The sequence below is a fragment of the Tamandua tetradactyla genome, chromosome 10, assembly GCF_023851605.1.
Source record: "Tamandua tetradactyla isolate mTamTet1 chromosome 10, mTamTet1.pri, whole genome shotgun sequence".
NCBI lineage: Eukaryota > Metazoa > Chordata > Mammalia > Pilosa > Myrmecophagidae > Tamandua > Tamandua tetradactyla.
In genome coordinates this window covers 1,958,126-1,979,053 of record NC_135336.1, presented here as the reverse complement: position 1 = coordinate 1,979,053, position 20,928 = coordinate 1,958,126, and the positions used below count along the sequence as shown (strand labels likewise).

General features: G+C 40.7%; 1 protein-coding gene and 1 pseudogene across 1 annotated transcript; both read right to left on the bottom strand.

Annotated features, from left to right (window-relative positions):
• Window positions 1-972: 972 nt before the first annotated feature.
• LOC143647779 (NOP protein chaperone 1 pseudogene) lies at window positions 973-1,682 on the bottom strand (annotated as a pseudogene).
• A 13,864-nt stretch (window positions 1,683-15,546) lies between these two features.
• On the bottom strand, window positions 15,547-19,078 carry LOC143647778 (nuclear pore complex protein Nup153-like). The gene is given in 7 exon segments (XM_077117526.1): window positions 15,547-15,686; window positions 16,049-16,148; window positions 16,151-16,372; window positions 16,375-16,887; window positions 16,890-17,192; window positions 17,340-18,865; window positions 18,867-19,078. Coding segments are annotated over 7 exon segments (2,979 nt in total). The 3' UTR covers window positions 15,547-15,583.
• Between the last annotated feature and the right edge of the window lie 1,850 nt (window positions 19,079-20,928).

Sequence of the window (20,928 nt, the reverse complement as noted above, 5' to 3'; positions counted from 1 at the left end):
ACAGGGCAGCTCTTCCCACAGTGAAGCACAGTGCCCAGTGGAAGGCGATCTTTCAACATTTACACAACCACTGCCCACAGCTGCGGGGTGCTACGAACCACAGCACGAACCCCTTTAGGGCTGAGAGATTCTCATTCCGGACCTGTTCATTTCGCCCAGGGCAGCTGATGGTTAGTGCTCGTTTCCAGTTTCCAATGAGAAAGGCCAAGCAGACCCTGACAACTGTCCTCATGGTATTTCCAGGGAGCTCAGGCTATCAGGAGAAGGAATAAAGCCCTGGGCTCAAGCAGAGACCCACACACTAGGCAGCAGCTGCATGAGTTCCACAGACTGGAAGGCTGGATGGCGGATGAGATCCCCAACCGTTACCAGGATCAAGGCGGAGGCAGAAGGCAACTGCAGCTTGGCACCACTCTGACCTCTGAAAGGAAAACCAGCCACTGCCCTTCTCTGTACCACACCTCCCCCTTTTCCTGTGCTTCTAGTTTCTGCATTTGATGGGTTTACCTGTGGGCAGTGGTGTGAAACAGTTGTAATAACTCAGATAAAAAGTGTTGCTTTATGAAAAAAGAAAAGAAAACCCACTCCCAACCAGTAAATTCTACATGCATTCAGTGGCTGCAGTCACTGGCAATGACCAAACCACACAGCATTGGTTTCCTAGGCTCAAAGTGGAAAGAAATATTGTTTTAAATGTAGGGATATGCCTAAGGATAAATATAAGTAACTTTTTCTTTGCAAAAATATTTTTCCTTAAAAAAAAAAGTCTCCCTCGTTGAATGCACTTTGATGGTGACTAAGAAATTTAACTTTATAATAACCTAAAAAAATTTAGGTTTGCTTCATCCAGGAGGACAAGTTAAACAAAAACAGTAAGACGCCAACAAATTCATGCCTCGCCATGACAAAGTAAAGCTTTCTAAATGTGAAATCTCTTCAGCATGCAGAGAAGTTAAGTCTACTCCCAGATGATCCCAACTCCTTTAAGCAGCTTTTGTTTCTCTGAGAAGCAGATACATCCAGTATGACATAAAAGCACCGCAGAGACCTGAAACGTAAAATAATATGAACCCACATTCTTTCTCACAGAATTAGCAAGCATATTATCACCTGTTTCTTTTCAGATCATTTATTCCACTATCTCTTTTTTTTTACTTGCAGGACTGTCCAAAACTTCAATCTTGCCTTTCCCACCTTGGGAGTTAGGAAGCTTAATGTTGTTTATGTTGACTTCGTAAGGCAGGCTGTCGTCCTCACCCTCAGACTCTGAGCTCTCCTCTGAACCGTCGTCTTCTTTTGAATCAGACTGACTCATCTCAAATAAGGCGACATCCATTTGTACAATTCTCCCAAGAGTCCCATCAACATTCTCAATATTGAATCGACCAGGTGGTGCAGTTGCCATTTCTCTCCTCAGCTTTTCATTTGCCTGGGCCATCTGTGGAAGAAATGTCCACACTTGGTCCAACAAGGGAGTCCTCTCTACCCGAACCGTTTGAAGAGTGGAGTTCTTTTCGGAACTGGGCCTGGAGTTGATGAGCAGCCTATCCAATATGCCTGCGCCGCTGCCGCTCCCGGCCGCCAGCAGCTCCTTAGACACCGAGACCCGGGCACAACCCCGGGAGGGGGTCGGGCAACTCGGCGCACGCTGGTGCCCACCGCACAGCTCCATGCTCCCGCGAGCCTCCTGCGCCCGCCTCTGAGCAATAGCTCCTTTTTTTTTATTACTCTCATTAAAAACCAATGAATGTAACTGTGAATTAATCTGGCTATTTAATTTCTAAAGAAATTAACTCAGTTTCAAGAGTTTTGTGATAATAATATAATACTCATAAGGAACTCAAATAGAAATACAGTCTAAAATCTAATTTTATTATTATTATTATTATTTTGCATGGGCAGGTACTGAGAATCGAACCTGGGTCTCCGGCATGACAGGCAAGAACTCTGCCTGCCGAGCCACTGTGGCCCACCCTAAAATCTAAGTTTCATAGAAAAAATTAAGGCTCCTACCATGCAAGAAAGGACTTTGGAAGGAGATGTGATTATCACCACCCTCATTGTTAGCTCCACATATTTTTGTACATCTATTATAAGCAAAGATCTTTTGGGTAAACAAAACTTCCAAATTGTTTCTATCTAGAGTTTATTGTTTGTGGCAATAAACTATGGATCTGTGAAGTTTCCAAGAACATAGTCATCAATGAAAGGCTGGGGGCGAGAGGAGGGTTGCGGTTCCTGGGTCCCAGAGAAGCTCACCCCACAAAACACCTTCTCCAACATGGCCCCCTTTAGGGGGATTTGTTTTAATCTTTTAAATAAATCATGTACCTGACTGGTACCTTGCCATGTTTAATTTAGAACGTGGAAATTTGCTATCATTTGCTTTGGCCAAATGCAATTATATTTTTCAGAACTATTTCTTTACCTCCTTTTCATAGTCAGTGTGGGGAAATTATAAGCAAAACAAAAACAAGGTAATTACTTAGCAAAGCAGTAAGTATTTAAACTCCGTTAGATTAACGAATTGCATTGTCATTGCTTCTAAGTTAGCTTTTGTATCACAAATTAATTTCTAAATGGGGTTTAAGAGTTATGTACATGCAACTAAATTCTTATTTTTGTTTCTTTACATATTGAACATTCTTAAAACTTTCAGAGAATTGAGGATCAAAATATTTTTCTGGGGTGGGCCACAGTGGCTCAGCAGGGAGATTTCTCACCTGCCATGCCAGAGACCAGGTTCAATTCCCAGTGCCTCCCCATGCAAAAAAAAAAAGTTCTTCTGAAAGCAATGTACCATGCCAACCTGATTCCCTGATATTGCAAACTAATGTTATTTTGCCATCAAATAGGTTTACCCTACTTCTTTGAAAGTGGGTAATGTTTATAAAACGTTACCAAGGTCTAAGTGCATTCAAGGCATTAAACCCCAACTGTATGTTGTGCTTGTCTGCCAAGGCCCAGCTCAGATGCCACCAGAAAGAATCCTCACCTCTTCTCTCCCCAACCCCTCTTTCCTGCTGACAGAATTCCATTTTGCCTTCCTTGGGATCTCCTTATGTTCTATGTACATTTTAAATGTTGTCTTCCCAGGAAGACCATCCTCACCCCAAACACAGCCTTCCCATGGCTTTCCCACATCTAACTCACCACGTGTCCAGTGCCTACTTGGTGCTGCCTCTGGCCAGTATCTGGAGTACGTGAAGGCTGAGGGCTGGACCACAAGGAGAGAACCCTGTGTTCTCTCCTTGGCACCTAGGGTGGCACCAGCTCCCTGCAGCCTCTGTGAATGTGGTAAAGGAGTGAAGGTTTCCTTTATCTTCACTACCAAGCCTGTGCAATAAAATAAGGAATTGGTCTCTCATTTTTTTGTTCTAATGCTTAAGAAGGGGCTGGCCCACATTCACGGTTAATTAGTATTTGTTGAATGAGCAAATAAAACTCCACAGTCATTTACAAGGGAATCAAATGCATATTATAATCACCATAATTTATTTTACATAAATGTTATCAGTATATATATATATATATATATATATATATATATATATATATATATAATGTATGATATGTTTGTTACAATATATTTCCTTAAATATTAGCTCAATGAGTTTGGATTCACTGTGTACTTTTGGAAATTCTAGCACAAAACTGAGCCAACTCCTAACACGTATGATATTGCTTACGTGGATGGCAACAGTGTAGTGGCAGAGCCCGGGTGTGAGATTAGAGGGAGAGAATGCTGACACTGCTTCCTCCTTTCCAATGACAGGGGGAGGGGCAACCTCTTTCATCCCCCTCACACCTCCCCTTATGCCCTCCGCCCTCCAGAATATCTACACATATTTGAGTAACGAGTGTATCCAGTTTCTACCCAGAAGCAAGATCAGTCCCTAAAGAAACTGTTGTTTAAATTTATTTTAAATTAATACATTTTAAATTTGGACTATTATTTTACTCTCCCTATATGTTTCTCTCCATATATGTGTGTTTTTTTTAAGCAATTGAGTTTTGTTTTTTTTTTTTTGCTAGAACAGTGAAGGGAAAATATTGCATGGGTCTTAACACCTAACATCAAATGTGTCCTTGAACAATGAGCATCTTCATGTGAACAGTTTATGAATTACTATTTCAACACACTGCAATATTGACATTCCTTTGTTCTTCCTCATGCAAAAACATTTTAAAATTTGTACATTTACTCACTATCATTATACATTATAGGCATTTCTAGATTATACCATCTCAGTCTTTATTGCCTATCTTTCCTTCTGATATCCTTTGTGTCCCCAGGCCTCCTCCTTCTTTCATTCTCAAATTCAGCTTCATTCAGTGTTCTAATATTATTGTATTAGGTAGTTTTGTCTATCCATTTCTGAATTTTTACAATCAGTACTTTTGCACAATCTGTATCCCTTCAGTGCCAATTACTCTATATCTACCTTATTTCTATCTTCTGAAGGTCTCTGTTACCAACTGAAATTCTCCAAGTTCATTCACTAATATCAGTTCATATCAGTGGGACCATACAGCATTTTCCTTTTATTTCTGGCTAAAGTCCTCAAGGTCCATCCATGTTGTTACATGCTTCATAATTTTATTCCGCCTTACAGCTGCATAATATTCCATCATATGTATATACCACAGCTTGTTTAACCACTCATCTGTTGATGGACATTTTGGCTGTTTCCATCTCTTTGCAGTTGTAAATAATGCTGCTATAAACATTGGTGTGCAAATGTCTGTGTCCTTGTCCTCATGTCCTCTGAGTAGGTACCTAGCAATGGTATTGCCAGATCATATGGTAATTCTATACTTAGCTTCCTGAGGAACCGGTAAACTGCCTTCTAAGTGGTTGTACCATTTGACATTCCCACCAACAGTAGATAAGTGTGCCTCTTTCTCCATATCTTCTCTGGCACTTGTCATTTTCTGTTTTATTGATAATGGCCATCCTTGTGGGTGTGAGATGATATATCATTGTGGCTTTGATTTGCATTTCCCTAATAGCCAGGGAAGTTGAGCATCCTTTCATGTGCCTTTTGGCCATTTATATTTCTTCTTCTGAGAAGTGTCTGTTCATGTCTTTTGCCCATTTTGTAATTGGGTTGTCTGTCTTTTGGTTGTTGAGTTGAACAATCTCTTTATATATTCTGGATACTAGACCCTTTATCTGATATATCATTTCCAAATATTGTCTCCCATTTGACAAAAGTAGGTTGTCTTTTTACTTTCTTGATGAAGTTCTTTGATGCACTAAAGTGTTTAATTTTGAGGAGTTCCCATTTCTTTCTTTCTTCAATGTTTGTACTTTGGGTGTAAGCTCTAGGAAACTGCCTCCTACAAGATTTATAAGATATTTCCCTACATTTTCTTCTAAAAGTTTTATGGTCTTAGATTTTGAGTTAATTTTTGTATAGGGTGTGAGATATGGATACTATTTCATTCTTTTGCATGTGGATATCCAGTTCTCTAGGCACCATTTATTGAAGAGACTGCTCTGTCCCAGGTGAGTTGGCTTGACCACCTTATCAAAGGTCAATTGTCCATAGATGAGAGGGTCTATATCTGAACACTCTACTCGATTCCATTGGTTGGTATATCTATCTTTATGCCAGTACCAAGCTGTTTTGACCACTGGAGCTTCACAATACGCCTTAAAGTCAGGTAGTGTAAGACCTCCAACTTCATTTTTCTTTCTCAGGATATTTTTAGCTATTTGGGGCACCCTGCCTTTCCAGATAAATTTGGTTACTGTTTTTTCTATTTCTGAAAAGCAAGTTCTTGGGATTTTAATTGGTATTGCATTGAATCTGTTAGTCAACTTAGGTAGAATTGATATCTTAACTATATTTAGTCTTTCAATCCATAAACACAGGATGCCCTTCCATTTATTTAGGTCTTCTGTGATTTCTTTCAGCAATTTATTGTAGTTTTCTTTGTCTAGGTCTTTTGTATATTTAGTTAAATTTATTCCTAAATTTTTTATTCTTTTAGTTGCAATTGTAAATGAAATTGTTTTCTTGATTTCCCCTTCATACTGTTCATAACTAGTGTATAGAAACACTACAGATTTTTGGGTGTTGATCTTATAACACTTTGCTGTGCTCATTTATTAGCTCTAGTAGTTTTGCTGTGGATTTTTCAGGGTTTCCAATGTATAGTATCATATCTTCTGCAAACAGTGAGTTTTACTTCTTCCTTTCCAATTTTGATGACTTGTATTGCTTTTTCTTGTCTAATTGCTCTGGCTACAACTTCCAACACAATGTTGAATAATAATGGTGATAGTGGACATACTTGTCTTGTTTCTGATCTGAGTGGGAAATTTTTCAGTTTTTCCCCATTGACAATGATGTTACCTGTAGGTTTTCATATATTCCCTTTATCATTTTGAGCAAGTTCCCTTCTATTCCTATCATTTGAAGTGTTTTCAACAAGAAAAGATGTTGAATTTTGTCAAATGCCTTTTCTGCATCAGTTGAGATTATCATGTGATTTTTCTGCCTTGACTTGTTGATATGGTGTATTATATTAATTGATTTTCTTATGTTGAACCATCCTTGCATACTTGGGATGAATTTTACTTGGTCATGGTGTATAATTCTTTTAATGTGCTGCTGGATTCGATTTGCAAGAATTTTGTTGAGGATTTTTGCATCTATGTTCATTAGAGAAATTGGTCTGTAGTTTTTTTCTTGTAATATCTTTGTCTGGCTTTGATATAAGGGTGAAGTTGGCTTCATAGAATGAATTAGGTAGCTTTCCTTCCTCTTCAATTTTTTCAAAGAGTTTGAGCATGATTGGTACTAATTTTTTCTTGAATGCTTGGTAGAATTCACATGTGAAGCCATCTGGTCCTGGACTTTTCTTTTTGGGGAGCGTCTTAATGACTAATTCAATTTCTTTACTTGTGATTGGTGTGGTGAGGTCGTCTATTTCTTGCCTTTCTAGGAAGTTGTCAATTTCATCTACATTTCTAGTTTATTAGCATAAAGTTGTTCATTGCATCCTCTCATTACCTCCTTTCTTTCTGTGGGGTTAGTGGTTATGTCTCCTCTTCCATTTCTGATCTTATTTATTTACATACTCTCTCTTCTTCTTTTTGTCAACCTTGCTAAGGGTCCATCATTTTTATTGATTTTCTCCTAAAACCAACTTCTGGTTTTGTTGATTTTCTTCATTGTTTTCATGTTCTCAACGTCATTTATTTCTGCTCTAATTTTCATTATTTTTTTCCTTTTCCTGACTTTGGGGTTAGTTTGCTCTTCTTTCTCTAGTTCTTTCAAGTAGACAGTTAATTCCTCAATTTTTGCTCTTTCTTCTTTTTTGATATAGGCATTTAGGACAATAAATTTCCCTCTTAGCACTGCCTTTACTGCATCCCATACGTTTTGATATGTTGTGTTTTCATTTTCATTTGCCTCGAAATATTTACTGATTTTTCTCATAATTTTTTCCTTGACCCACTGGTTGATTAAGAGTGTGTTGTTGAGCCTCCCTATATTTGTAAATTTTCTGGTGCTCTGCCTATTATTGATTTCCAACTTCATTCCTTTATGATCTGAGAAAATGTTTTGTATAATTTCAATCTTTTAAAATTTATTGAGACTTGCTTTGTGACCCAGCATATGGTTTATCTTTGAGAATGATCCATAAGCAATTGAGAAAAAGGTGTATCCTGCTGTTGTGGGGTGCAATGTTCTATAAATGTCTGTTAAGGCTAGCTCATTTATTCTATTATTCAAATTCTCTGTTTCTTTGCTGATCCTTCATCTAGATGTTCTGTCCATTGATGAGAGTGGGGAATGGAAGTCTCCAATTATTATGACAGATGTGTCTAATTCTTTTTTCAGTGTTTGCCTCATGTATTTTGGAGCATTCTGGCTTGGTGCATAAATATTTATGATTATTATGTCTTCTTGTTGAGTTGTTCCTTTTATTAATACATAGTGCCCTTCTTTGTCTCTTTTAACTGTTTTATATTTGAAGTCTAATTTGTTGGATATTAGTGTAGCTACTCTTGATTTTTTCTGATTGTTATTTGCATGAAATATCTTTTTTCAACCTTTCACTTTCAACCTACGCTTATCCTTGGGTCTGAGATGGGTTTCCTGTTGACAGCATATAAATGGGTCCTGTTTTGTAATCCATTCTGACAGGCTATGTCTTTTGATTGGAGAGTTTAATCCATTAATGTTTAGTGTTACTACTGTATGGGCAGCACTTTCTTCTACCATTTTGCCTTTGGGATTTTATATGTCATATCTAATTTTTCTTTTCTTTTCTTTTTTTTTTATCTTTACTGATAGTTTTCATTTCTACACTCTTCTCCACACCTATCTCTTCTGTTTTTTCCTATCTGTCTCTAGTGCTCTCTTCAGTATTTCTTGCAGAGCTGGTCTCTTGATCACAAATTCTCTCAGTGATGTTTTGTCTGAAAAAGTTTTAATTTTACCCTCATTTTTGAAGGACAATTTTGCTGGATATAGAATTCTTGGTTGGCAGATTTCTCTTTTAGTAACTTAAATATATCATCCCACTGTCTTCTTGCCTCCATGGTTTCTGCTGAGAAATCTATACATAGTCTTATTGGGCTTCCCTTGTATGTGATGGATTGCTTTTCTCTTGCTGCTATCAAGATTCTCTCTTTCTCCTTGACATCTGACATTCTGATTAGTAAGTGTCTGAGAGTATGTCTATTTGGACCTATTCTGTTTGGGGTGTGCTGTAACTTTAAGTCTTTCATAAGAGATAGGAAATTTTCAGTGATAATCTTCTCCACTAGTTTTTCTCCTCCTTTTCCCTTCTGTTCTCCTTCTGGGACACCCACAACACATATATTCATGCTCTTCATGTTGTCATCCAATTCCCTGAGTCCCTGCTCATGTTTTTCCATATATTTTCTTTTGCTTGTTGAATTTCAGATGTCCTGTCCTCCAGTTCACTAACTCTATCTTCTACCTCTTGAAATCTAACATTGTAGGTTTCCATTGTTTTTTTTTTTTATCTCTTCTACCGTGCCTTTCATTCCCATAAGTTCTGGGATTTGTTTTTCAGACTTTTGATTTCTTCTTTTTGTTCATTCCTTGCCTTCTTTCTATCTTCCCTCCATTCACTAATTTGATGCTTGATGAGGTTTTCTATGTCTGTTCGAACATTCTGAATTAATTGTTTCAACTCCTGTATCTCATTTGAATTGTTGGTTTGTTCCTTTGACTGGGCCATATCTTCAATTTTCCTAGTATGATTTGTTATTTTTTGCTGCTGTCTAGGTATTTAATTACTGTAATTAGTTTATTCTGGATATTGTTTTCACTTTTTTACTAAGATTTTCTTGCTAGATGACTTTGTCATCCATCTGTTCTTTGACATTCAATTCAGCTAATTCTAAAGCTCTAGCTTAGGTTTCATTTAAAAGATCAGAATTTTTGAGGTCTTGTTTTCTTGTGTCTTGCCTTGCCTGTATGGTGCCCTTTTTTCCACCCCTTGGAGGGTCTACTTAGGTATTACAGACCCCAGACACATTTTCCCAGACCAAACTGGCCTCCCCTCTGGAGGAAAGAGTCACCTGTAACAGTTTTCCCTGAGGGTAGATCCAAAGGTTGAAAGACTTTCCTATGAAGCCTCTAGACTCTGTGTTTAGCTAACCTGCCCAGCATGTGGCACTTGTCTGCCTGCAGGTCCCACCAGCACAAGGTGATGTGGTACCTTTAATTAACTTCAGTGGACTCTCCTTGGTGAGGGAGTGGTTGACACAGAGAAGAGGTTGTAGGCTGGCTTTAATCGCTTCACTTTTCCAGACCCTGGGGTCTGAATTCCTTGAAGGAGGGATTCCACCAGAGCTGGGCCCCACCCCTCTCCTGAGGAAGGCACAGACTCCAGATAAACCCTCAAACAAGTTTCATTCTGCCTATGCCTGGGGCAGTTGGAGCCAGAGAAGCCCTGCCACTGTATCCAAAGAGTAGTAAAGCCATAGAAACACAGCCACCAAAAAGAAAAAGAAAAATATATTTCAGAGCAGGACTCTCATTCCTGAGGTTTGCCAATCAAGAGCTTAAGTTGGTACATTGCTTTGTGTATTTCCAGGTAACTATGTGTCCCTTCCTTTCCCTCAGGGCCCAGGCCCTTTCAAATACTAAGTGATATCTGATTCAAAACACCTCTGTTTTATTTATTTTTCTTTTTCTGTCAACTCTGCCCCCTCAGCACTGGGGCAAAACCCAGCAACCTCAGCTTCTACTCAAAGTTCAGCTGAGCTGGGGGCCTATTCTTAATAGTCAGAATTTGTTAATTCCACAATTGGAGCTTGGTTGCACTCAGCTCCTGCTGCTAGTAAAGTCACTTTCCTTTCCCCTCTGGGAAGCAGAGGGGTACCAACCAACACAGCTTGGAGAACACACAGTTTTGGGTGGGCTCGCAGCCAGTCCAGCTTGTCCAGATTGGGGTACACTGTGTGTCAGTCACTGATGTGGCCCCAGCAGTTGTTCTGTACTGTTCCTGGCTATTTATTAGCTGTTCTGGAGGATGAACTAAATCCCACATCTCACTAAGCCGCCATCTTGGCCACACACCTTGAACTTTAAATTCTTGAGGAAAACAGACATTTCCTCCTGAAAACCTCTTCACATTGTATATAGAGAATCAGCTTATGCTAATCTCATTTCCATTTTCAGGAAGAAGTTAAGGGTAAGGTTGCTTTATAACATCTGTGGAAGAATTGCATAAATGAAATTTTGGTTTGATACCTGTGTTCTGCTAAGTACTTAACTGAGGGAGGCAGGCAGACTAAATTCAAGGCACACACATCTCCTGTTGGCCACAGATGTAGTGGAAGCTTGGAGAGTATTCCTCTCTTTCACCAAGCAGGAAGATGCGTGCACATTAGCACCCAGTCCCATAGCAGATGTGGTTGCTAATGCCCATCCACATGACTTAGGGAAGCCGCACTCCTCCCACCTGGCTTGCTCTGGTCCCTGCCTCCTGGCTGTGGTTACTGAAATGAGCTTTGATTCTTTGTTGTGGAAATTGTCTTCAGGCCCTGATGATTCATTGGCACATTGCTTCTCAATGCCAGAACTTAGTGTTCAAAAGGCAGGAGCAGCAGGTGGATTCTCTGCTAGAGATCCTGATGGGTAGGTGTGGCCCCTGTACTGTGAGCTTCCTTGGCACCTGCTGCACGTAGCATTGTTTATGGCAGGGTATGCCTCAGAAATGAAAAGTTGGCATGACTCAGTGCCCACCCTACAATGGATAGAGCATTCTGACAAAAATGCCCAAGAGTGGGCGCTGCAGAAGGAAGTGTGGTGTAGGAGGAGGCCAAGGGAAAATAAGTGGGAAGCTAAAAAACTGGGAAGTTCTGAGGGGTGTCCAATCTTGCATTGAGGCAAGGCAGGCAACTGAGCAGTCTGGTTCTGAGCTCACTGATGCTCATGGGGACTGTCAAGGAAACCAAGGCAAGAGGTTTCCAGCAGAGACCATCAGGGGACCCTTAATGTGAGAAGGCTGTTGGTAATGCTGTGCATATAAGGCGTGGGGTGGAATGTGAGATTGCCCCTGTAGAGATGAGGGATGAGGCACAGGTGGACTGAGGTATCCACAAGCAGGTGGCTGTGATACACTGGAGTTCAGAAAAAATCTGGGAGATAAAGATGGGTTAGCTACTGGCAGCCCTCAAGTGGGAATGCAGGCTGTGCCTGGCAGCCCAGCAAGAGGAGCATGTGGACCTCCCTGGAGGGAGAAGATAATGAGTCTACAATAGCAGACAGCCTGGAGGATTGCCAGGCAATGGGTCAAATGTGGGCTCGACCAGAAACCCTAGAAGTTGTGACTTCCCTTTCTCAGGGAAACTGCTGGGCACCCCTACACAAAGCCAGCTCATATTTTGCACATCTCCACCTCGCCACATGTGCTGGGGGCAAAGTGGTCACCTGAAAAGGGCTACCCTTAATCTATGCCCTGAAAGTAAGTGTAAATATTATTATATCATGAATTCATACAAAAAATGACCAGGATTCTTAATTTGATCTCCTAAAATGGTTATTCTGGCACAGATATAAAAGGTGCCCTCTCTACCTCTTCAATTCCAATTACAAACCCACGAATATAAATTGTTTGAGTTATTTTTTAGATTGGCTTTGTCAGAGAGAGTGGACTGTGGCACAATAGGTATATTTAAAGCAGGTGGGGAAATCATTGTGAGCTTGTCTGAAAACTGGTTTCTATATAGTTTAATGAGGAAGTCATGTCAAAAGCCAAATAGGAGAAAAACTAGGACTTGTGCCAAATTAGCAAAGTAATGAATGCAAAGGAAATGCTCTTCGATGAAATTAAAAGTACTGCTCGGTGACATGAAAGTTAAATGCCCTTATTGCTCATATGGAGATAGTTTCAGTTGTTTTTATAGATGGTCAAAATAGCCACAACATTTCATTAAGCCAAAGCCTAATCCAGAGCAAGGTCCTAACTCTCTTCTAGTCAATGAAGGCTGAGAGATTTGAGGAGTCTGGAGAAGAAAAGTTTGAAACTATTCTTGATTCATGAGGTTTAAGGAAATATACACTCTTCATTAAAAAAAGGGCACGGTGAATCAGGAAGTGTTGATATAGAAGCTGCAGCAATTTATTCCCAAGAACTAGTTAAGCTAATTGATGAAGGTGGCTCCACTAAACAACAGATTTTAAAGTAGATGAAAGAGTCTTCTATTGAAAGGAGATGCCATGTAGGGGTTTCACAGCAATAGAGGAGAAGTTATTGCCTGACTTCAAAGCTTCAATGGACAGGCTGACTTGCTTGTTAGGGACTAATGTAGCTGTTGACTTAAAGTTGAAGTCAGCTCTTTCACTATTCTGAAAACTTTAGGGCTCTTGATAATTATGCTAAATCTACTCTGCCTACATTATTTAAATGGGATTAAAGAAAACCCTGGATGACAAAAAACGCTTGAATGACAGCACATCTGTATATAAGATGGTTTACTAAAGATTTTTAGCCCACTATTGAGTACTACTGCTCATGAAAAGATTCCTCTTGAAATATTACTGCTCATTGACAGTGTACCTGTTGTACACTCAGATTAAAGTCATTTACCTACCTGCTAACACAACATCCATTCTGCAGCCCATGAATCAAAAAGTGATTTCAACTTCACCTTATTACTAAAGAAATATGTTTTGTAAGGCAAAAGCTGATAGAGATACTTCCAATTGATCTTGATAAATTAAATACCATTTGTAAAGTATTCAGCATTTTAGATGCCATTAAGAACATTCACAATTCCTGATAGGATGTCAAAATATCAACATTCACTATGGTTTGGAAAAAGTTGATTTCATCCCTCATTCATGACTTTGAGAATTTCAAGAGTTCAGTTGAGGAAGTAACTACAGATATGGTGGAAATAACAAGAGAATGAGAATTAAATGTGGAGCCCAAAGATGTGACTTGTTCTACTTTCATGATTAAACTTTTACAGATAAAGAGTTGCTTCTTATGGAGGACCAAAGTGGTATCTTGAAATGGAATCTATTTTACTGGTGAAGAGGCTATGAACATTGTTGATATTACAACAAAGCGTATAGAATATGGCATGAATTTAGTTGATAAGGCATTAGCAGGTGCTGTTGAAGAGTTACATGGTATTTAGCAGTTTTTAGCAATACATTTTTTAATTTCATAATTTTTATCATTGGCATCCATTCTATGTTTAACATGTTACTTATACTGTATTAAACATGGCTTTAATATTAAACTTCTTTAATATTCAAAGTCCTAAGTTCCTATGTAGGCCATGACTCCCAGGTGTGTAAATCTCCCTGGAAATGTGGGACAGAACTCCTGAGATTCTCTGGGACCCAGCATCATGGAGTTGAGAAAGCCTTCTTGACCAAAAGTGAGAAGAGATAAATGGACAAAATAGTATTTCAGTGGCAGAGAGATTTCAAACAGATTTGAGAGGTTATCCTGGAGGTTCTTCTTATGCATTATATAGATATCCCTTTTTAACTTATTATGTATTGGAGTGGCTGGAGGGAAGTACCTGAAATTGTTGAGCTGTGTTACAATAGCCATGCTTCTTGAAGATAACTATATTATGATATAGATTTCAAAATATGACAGTGTGATTTTGAAAACCTTGTGTCTGATGCTCTTTTTATCCAGGACATAGAAAGATGAGAAACAAAAAATGGATAAAATGCAAATAAACAATAGAGGGATAAGGGTAATATATATTGGGTAGATTAAAATACCAACAATCAATGAGAGGAAGGGCTAAGGAGTGTGGTGTGTACAATGTTTTCTCTTTTCTTTTTCTTTGTCCAGAGTGATGCAAATATTCTAAAAATGATCATGGTGATGAACACACAAATATGTGATGATACTGTGAGGAACTGACTATATACCATGTATGGACATATGTGTATGAAGATATGTAAGTAAAAATATTCAAAAAATCAAAGTCACCATTTCCATTCAGTAAATACAAAAATATATACTTAATACCTCTTGCAGTAATGATTTTGGTCCAAACAAAACAGGATCAGAAAAACCAATAAATTCACTTTAACAATCCCCAATTTTTACAAAGATTTCCAAATGGATTAAGACAACTTTGAATAATGAGATTTAAGTAATAAAATCTGAGACAAGATGAAACAGACAATAAAAATATTTCTAACACAAAATTAAAATTTCAAGGTCACAGATTTATTTTCTACCAAAAAAGTACTGAAACAAATTAGTATTTACACATTTTATAATAAAATAGTGAAAAAGGTAAGGTAGGTGATAAACATAAGAATGGAATTGTGGAAATAGCATATAATTAGTAAGCTGAGAACTAGATAGCTCTAACAAGTCCTTAGCATGCACCAACTTTTAATCAGTCTTCCTCTATCAGAAAAGTTTAGTGCACAATGCATCCAACTCATTCACTTCACACAAATACCAGCACAAACTCAGCATGGAAATTATTCATTTCAGTATCCTCTAATCTATAAAAATCTCCTCACATATAATTAAAACTTCAAAGAATTCCATAAATGCATGTCAATCCACACTAATGGCGCAAGAAAGAGGTGCTATACAAAACCATTTGGGTGTGGACTCCATAACTGGGTACAGCCAGACCAGGTAAAATTAGTGAATAATTTGCTGGATGATATAATATTTTTGCTGAAGAACCATTCATCATTCAAGCTATTTTTATAAGGGTTGGGTTGGGTTTGGGTGGCTTCTATATAGCAAGAGCAAGGAGGAAAATCCCAAAATTAAAGGTGTCCTTAGGCAGATCTGACTTCAGATAAGTCCAGCACATAGCACAACCCAGTAGCTGAATGCAGGGCACCAGCTGTTGTTAATAAACTATAGTGTATATATCCATTGTGACTCATTTCCCCTATCTAACAGCAGTCTTTTTCTTGTGAGCAGAAACTGAAGTTTCAGAAGGGAAAAGGCTGGGCCGGGCTGCAGGTATGGCAGGATTTGCATCAAATGTGAACACCTGATAGATTACTGATAGGGAAGTTGAAATTTATAGTGCTGCTGCCAATTATAAGTTGTTTCAGAGCCAAATTAGGTATTAGCAGTTGCTCCAGAACCTAATACAGACTGATGGAGCTACAGGAGTTGGATTGCTTAAGCCAGAAGATAGTCCAAACTTAAAGTTATCATCATTCTTGGACACAAATTTAAGCCAGCAATGGGGACTTGGGATTGTGATATCTGCTTAGTGCACAAGAAACCTGAAGCAATAAAATGTGAAGTTTGTGAAACACCCAAACCTGGAATTGATGTTAGGCATGTCGTTACGTTGCCAGTGACTTCAGAAAGTGCTCTAAAGATGACTACTCCACCTGCTGGCTGCACTATGGCCACTGGTACCTTAGAATTTGGAGATGAGTTCAAAAGACCTATAGACTACTGGGAGTGTCCAATAGGCTGTGTTTCTAATAATGGAGAAGAAAATATGTGTCCTGTATGCCGCGAAACCAGAGAATTCACTACCTGCTTCAAGTAGCAGCACTCTAGCTGTCTCTCTGTCAATTTTTTTCTCATTTCTCCAGATTTAGAATGAGATGAAACCTCAAACTTAAAATCTCCTGTGGGTTTTCAAATTTTAAAGTCTCCACTCATCGAATTCATGGACCAGAATCTGATGCCACACCAATTATGGAGCCTCCTTTACCTCCAAATGTAAAGTTTCCAGTGTTGGTTAAAGTCTGAGAAGGCCCAGAAGAGGATGATGAGGTTACAAATCTGAAGGTTGGGGTTGCTGGATTTGAAGATGAGGAAGATGTACCAAAGCCTTTAAACTCATATTTTCTGCCTTGCTTTGCACATTCACATACTACACATTTGGCAGACTCTTTACTAGGCATACTTCACAGTCCCAGCTTCCCTCAGGTTTCTTCAACTTTTCCAATCCGAGATGCCTTCCAGATGACAGAGAGACAGCTAGAGTGCTGCTACTTGAAGCAGGTAGTGAATGCTCTGGTTTTGCAGGTATACAGGACACACATTTATTTTCTTCTCCATTATTAGAAACACAGCCTATTGGACACTCCCAATAGTCTATAGGTCTTTTGAACTCATCTCCAAATTCTAAGGTACCAGTGGTCATAGTGCAGCTAGCAGGTGGAGTAGTCATCTTTAGAGTGCTTTCTGAATTCACTGGCAATGTAGGCACACGCCTAACACCAATTCTAGGTTTGGGTGTTTCACAAACTTCACATTTTATTACTTCAGGTTTCTTGTGCACTAAGCAGATATCACAATCCCAAGTTTCCATTGCTGGCATAAATTTGTGTCCGAAGCCTGTCCATGATGCAGAGACAGTTGGTTTGCCATTTATATTTGGTGTGCCAATTACGGCACTTCTGGCAACCTTGCAACTTGACAGCCCTTGCACTTTGCATCTGTAACTTTGTTCTGGAGTAGACATATATCACACTGCCATGGTGGATGTGCTTTTAAACTTTCTGTAAGTCCAATTTCACTAGGAGTAAAGCTACCTATTTCTGGTCTTGTATAAAATAGCTGGTTTGTCATAGCAGGCTGAGCAGCAAAAGAATCTACATTTGGTGATATGTAGCCACGGCTTCTCAGAAAATCTAGGATACTTTCTTCTTTTAGAGATTTTGCATGTCTAAAAGGGTCCTTATGATCTTCATCTGGTTTCTTCTCACAGCCTGTACTATTCACTGCAGTGATATCTTGAGCTGAAGCACTTATCATTGGGTCTGAAGCACAATTGGTGTCAGAAACTTCTTCTTTTACAACAGGCATATTATCTGTAAATTCATCCTCGTGATCTTCATCTGGTTTCTTGTCACAACTTGTACTATTCACTGCAGTGATATCTTGAGCTGAAGTACTTATCATTGGGTCTGAAGTACAATTGGTATCAGAAAGTTCTTCTTTTACAACAGGCATATTATCTGTAAATTCAGTAGATGATGAAGGTAGTTCATCTGCCTCAGTAAGTTTTATAATAGGAGGTGAAAATATAAACACAGAACTGTCACTGCTGCTTGGAGAAATCATTTGTACCTTATTTGTTAATGATTGTGAAGGATTTATGGGTGATGGAGAGGAAGGTGTAATCACAGAGGAACAAAATCTGCAAACAGGCAGTGAAGAATTGGTGATTGGTGGAGAGATTTTTGGTAATACTGGTACTTCCATTTCCTGCTCCACTGGCAGTTTAATAGCAGTGAAGTGTGTTCTCTCTTGTCTTATTTTGCCAACTCCATTCCCTAATCCAGAAGATAAGCCATTGGCTGCAGGCAGACTGAAATTTGGATATGGAATTCCACTTTCTTGTCCTCTGTTTTGTCCTGTTGTCACACATTTTTCACATTGAGTATGGTACTTACTAACTATTCTTTGATTAGTCTTTCTCAATTCAGGAAATGGGGTCAGAGATGGGTTAAAATAAACAGTTTGCTTTGTTGCTATGGGAACTGGCTTTGGGGTCATGAGTCTCTGAACAGGGGGATACTGAGAGTCCATCTTAATCCTTTTAGTCTGAAAGTTTGTGGAATCTCTATCACCTCTATCAAGATAATTCACAGAAGAAAGACCAAAAGGAATTCTTTTTGCATCCAGCAGAGAGCTTGACATCTTCTCTAAGGACTATAATAATATACGCCGAGCTGCTAAACTAGTCACACCATAAGATCTTGCACTGAGTTGCTTAGCTTTTATCTGCATTATAACTGATGCCTGATATGGTGTACCTCGTAGTTTAGACTGTCTTCCAGCAGCTGCCACCCCACCATATGTTGTTTTTCCAGGATAAAAAAGAGAATAACCAAGCTGATTTGTTTTAAGGATCGGAGAATTCCCAAGTGAAGAGGAAAGTGTTCGTGTTCCAAAGGCAGACAGCCTGAATGCTTGTTTTCTTGCTCTGGTGGCAATGTACTGTGGAAGTGAACGAGAATGCTCAGCCTCTGTGGACCACAGAGGTGGGACTGAAGCATTCTTCAGAGCAGCTTTATCTTTATCAGAAGCTCTTGGAAAGAAAACTGCTGTTGTTGAGCTGTTATCATTTTGAGAAGTAGAATATTCGATTTCCTTTACAAAGGAAAATCCAGAACAGCCAGTTGGCAATGCTGATGATGTGGAGGGCTGATGGTGTAAGGCAGGGGATTCCAACATGGAGAAGTTCAGATGGCTCTCCTGAAGAGAAGGCCTTGTTGGCACATCTGTGTAATCTAAAGCAGAACTACCTGTTGAGGGTTCTTCTCTATTATCAACTGTTGGTGCAGGAGTGCCCTTTTCATCACTAATATTAGCGCTCTCCTCAGTGGCCTGAGTGAGACGTTCATCTTCTCTATTTTCCTGCCCACGTGGTACCTCCCGTGTCTGCTGAGCACGTGCGTACATCTTCACTCCTGTTGAAGTATCTCTGCAGCCATCCTGGCACAATATTCTTAATGGAGTCTGTGAGCCTGCTGAGGATGCCCTGATGCTGCTGTCGCTCCTGCGTGTAAGGCCGGGAAGGCCCCTGGCAGCCACGCCGTGTCCGGATCTTGCTGCCGCCCCTTCCTAGTCCTCTGGCTCTGGAGACCATGGCCAGGCTCTACAGCTGCTCCTCGGGCTGAGGTGGGGCTGGCAAAGGTGCAGGTAAGGGGCTGGGAGAGGCGGAGGCGGGACCTCGGGGCAGTCCCCCGCCAGGGCCTGGCCCTGATGTCCGCCAGATAGGGGTACAGGCACCCTGGGCACTGCAAGGCTGAGAGAAGGAGTAGATTAACAGTGCACAGTGGGAGAGGGGAGCTCTTGACTCCGGAAAGACCAAGAAGCTGCCTCCTGCCCCTTAGCTCCCCGCAGAACCCGTGTCTGTGATGTCACGTCTCCATGGAGCTGCCCGGCAGAGAACACATGGGAGGCCCCATGCGCTGCTGAGGCCCAGCTGGAACCACGGCCTTGTGGATTCTTTTAGCGTGGCTCGGGCGGTCGCTACTGCACCTGAGGGCCCCCAGTGCTGCCTGCCTTCCTCTCCCCTCCCCCTCCTCCCCTTTGCGCACAGCATCGCCCCCCTCCGTGGTGTCAGTGCTGTTGTGCATATTTTGTTTTATTTTTTGCATTGGCAAGCACTGGGAATCGAAGTGGGTGTCAGGCATGATAGGTGCGATCTCTCCCTGCTGAGCCACCATGGCCCACCCTATTCCGTTGTTTTTAATTAAGGTATGCACACTCTATTTTAAGCATAATTCTATTGACTACTTCTTATACTACAGCATATTGTGAACACAACTTATTTTTTTCAAGTCGTGTCTTATGCCTTATTAGGGGCATATGACCTTTATTCACTTTTTCAATCTTTTCTATGTTAATTGTCTTTTCAACTTTTCCTTAAGAATATTTGGTTTCCCTTCTGTTCACATAAAAAGAGAACCCTTCAAATTCCTTTACTGCCCTCCTCTGATCAGTAGTGTAATAAGTAGAATTTTACATGTAGATCCCTAGGTCCCCAGACATAATTGTGTATTCCTTAGCACAGACCACTCTATTAAAAAGAAACTATGGAGACTTCCAGAGAAGATGGCGGCTTAGTAAGACGCGCGGGTCTTAGTTCCTCCTCCAGAACAGCTACTAGGAAAGTAGAAACGATACAGAACAGCTTCCGGAGCCATGACAGAGACCAAGAAGACAGAGTACCCCATTCTGGAATGGCTGACTGGCTGGGAGAACCCACTGCAGTGAGATCACCGAGGTGCACGTGCTTCCCCGGGCTGGGGTGGCAGGTGGCTGGAGCCCCTCACTCCCTCCTTCCCGGGCCAGCTGGGAGAATTGGAAAGGTGATCCCCTCAAGCCGCAGCAGCTGGTGCACCCCCATGCACGGTCCCCCCGGACCAGCTGGGAGAATTGGATCGGAGATCCCCCAAGCCTCGGAGACCGGCGACCGGGATACTTTCCAAACACGTGGCTTCCCGGTCTGGCTGGGAATGGTGGATAGCCATTCCCCCAAGCCGCTGCAGCCAGCGCCCCCTGCCATGCTTGGCACCTTGGGCCGGCTGGGAAATTTGGACAGGCGCTCCTCCAAGCCACAGAGGCCGGCAACCCCCCACCACGCTTGGTGCCCCGGGCCGGCTGGGAAATTTGGACAGGTGCTCCCCCAAGCCACAGAGGCCAGAGACCCTCCCCATGTGCGGATTCTTGGGCCAGCTGGGAGATTCGGATTGGCACTCCCCCAAGCCACTTCAGCTCGTGACCCTCCCCTACAGTGAGAGTTTTCCAAAGTTAAAGGACCCACAGCATCTTTTACTGGTGGGACCCGCAGACAGACGAGCGCAATGAGCGCCACCTACTTGGCAGGATAAGAAAAACAGAGCCCAGAGATTTCACAGAAAAATCTTTCAACCTGCTGGGTCCCACACCCAGGGAAATCTGATTAAATGCCCAGACGCCAGCAGAAGATAA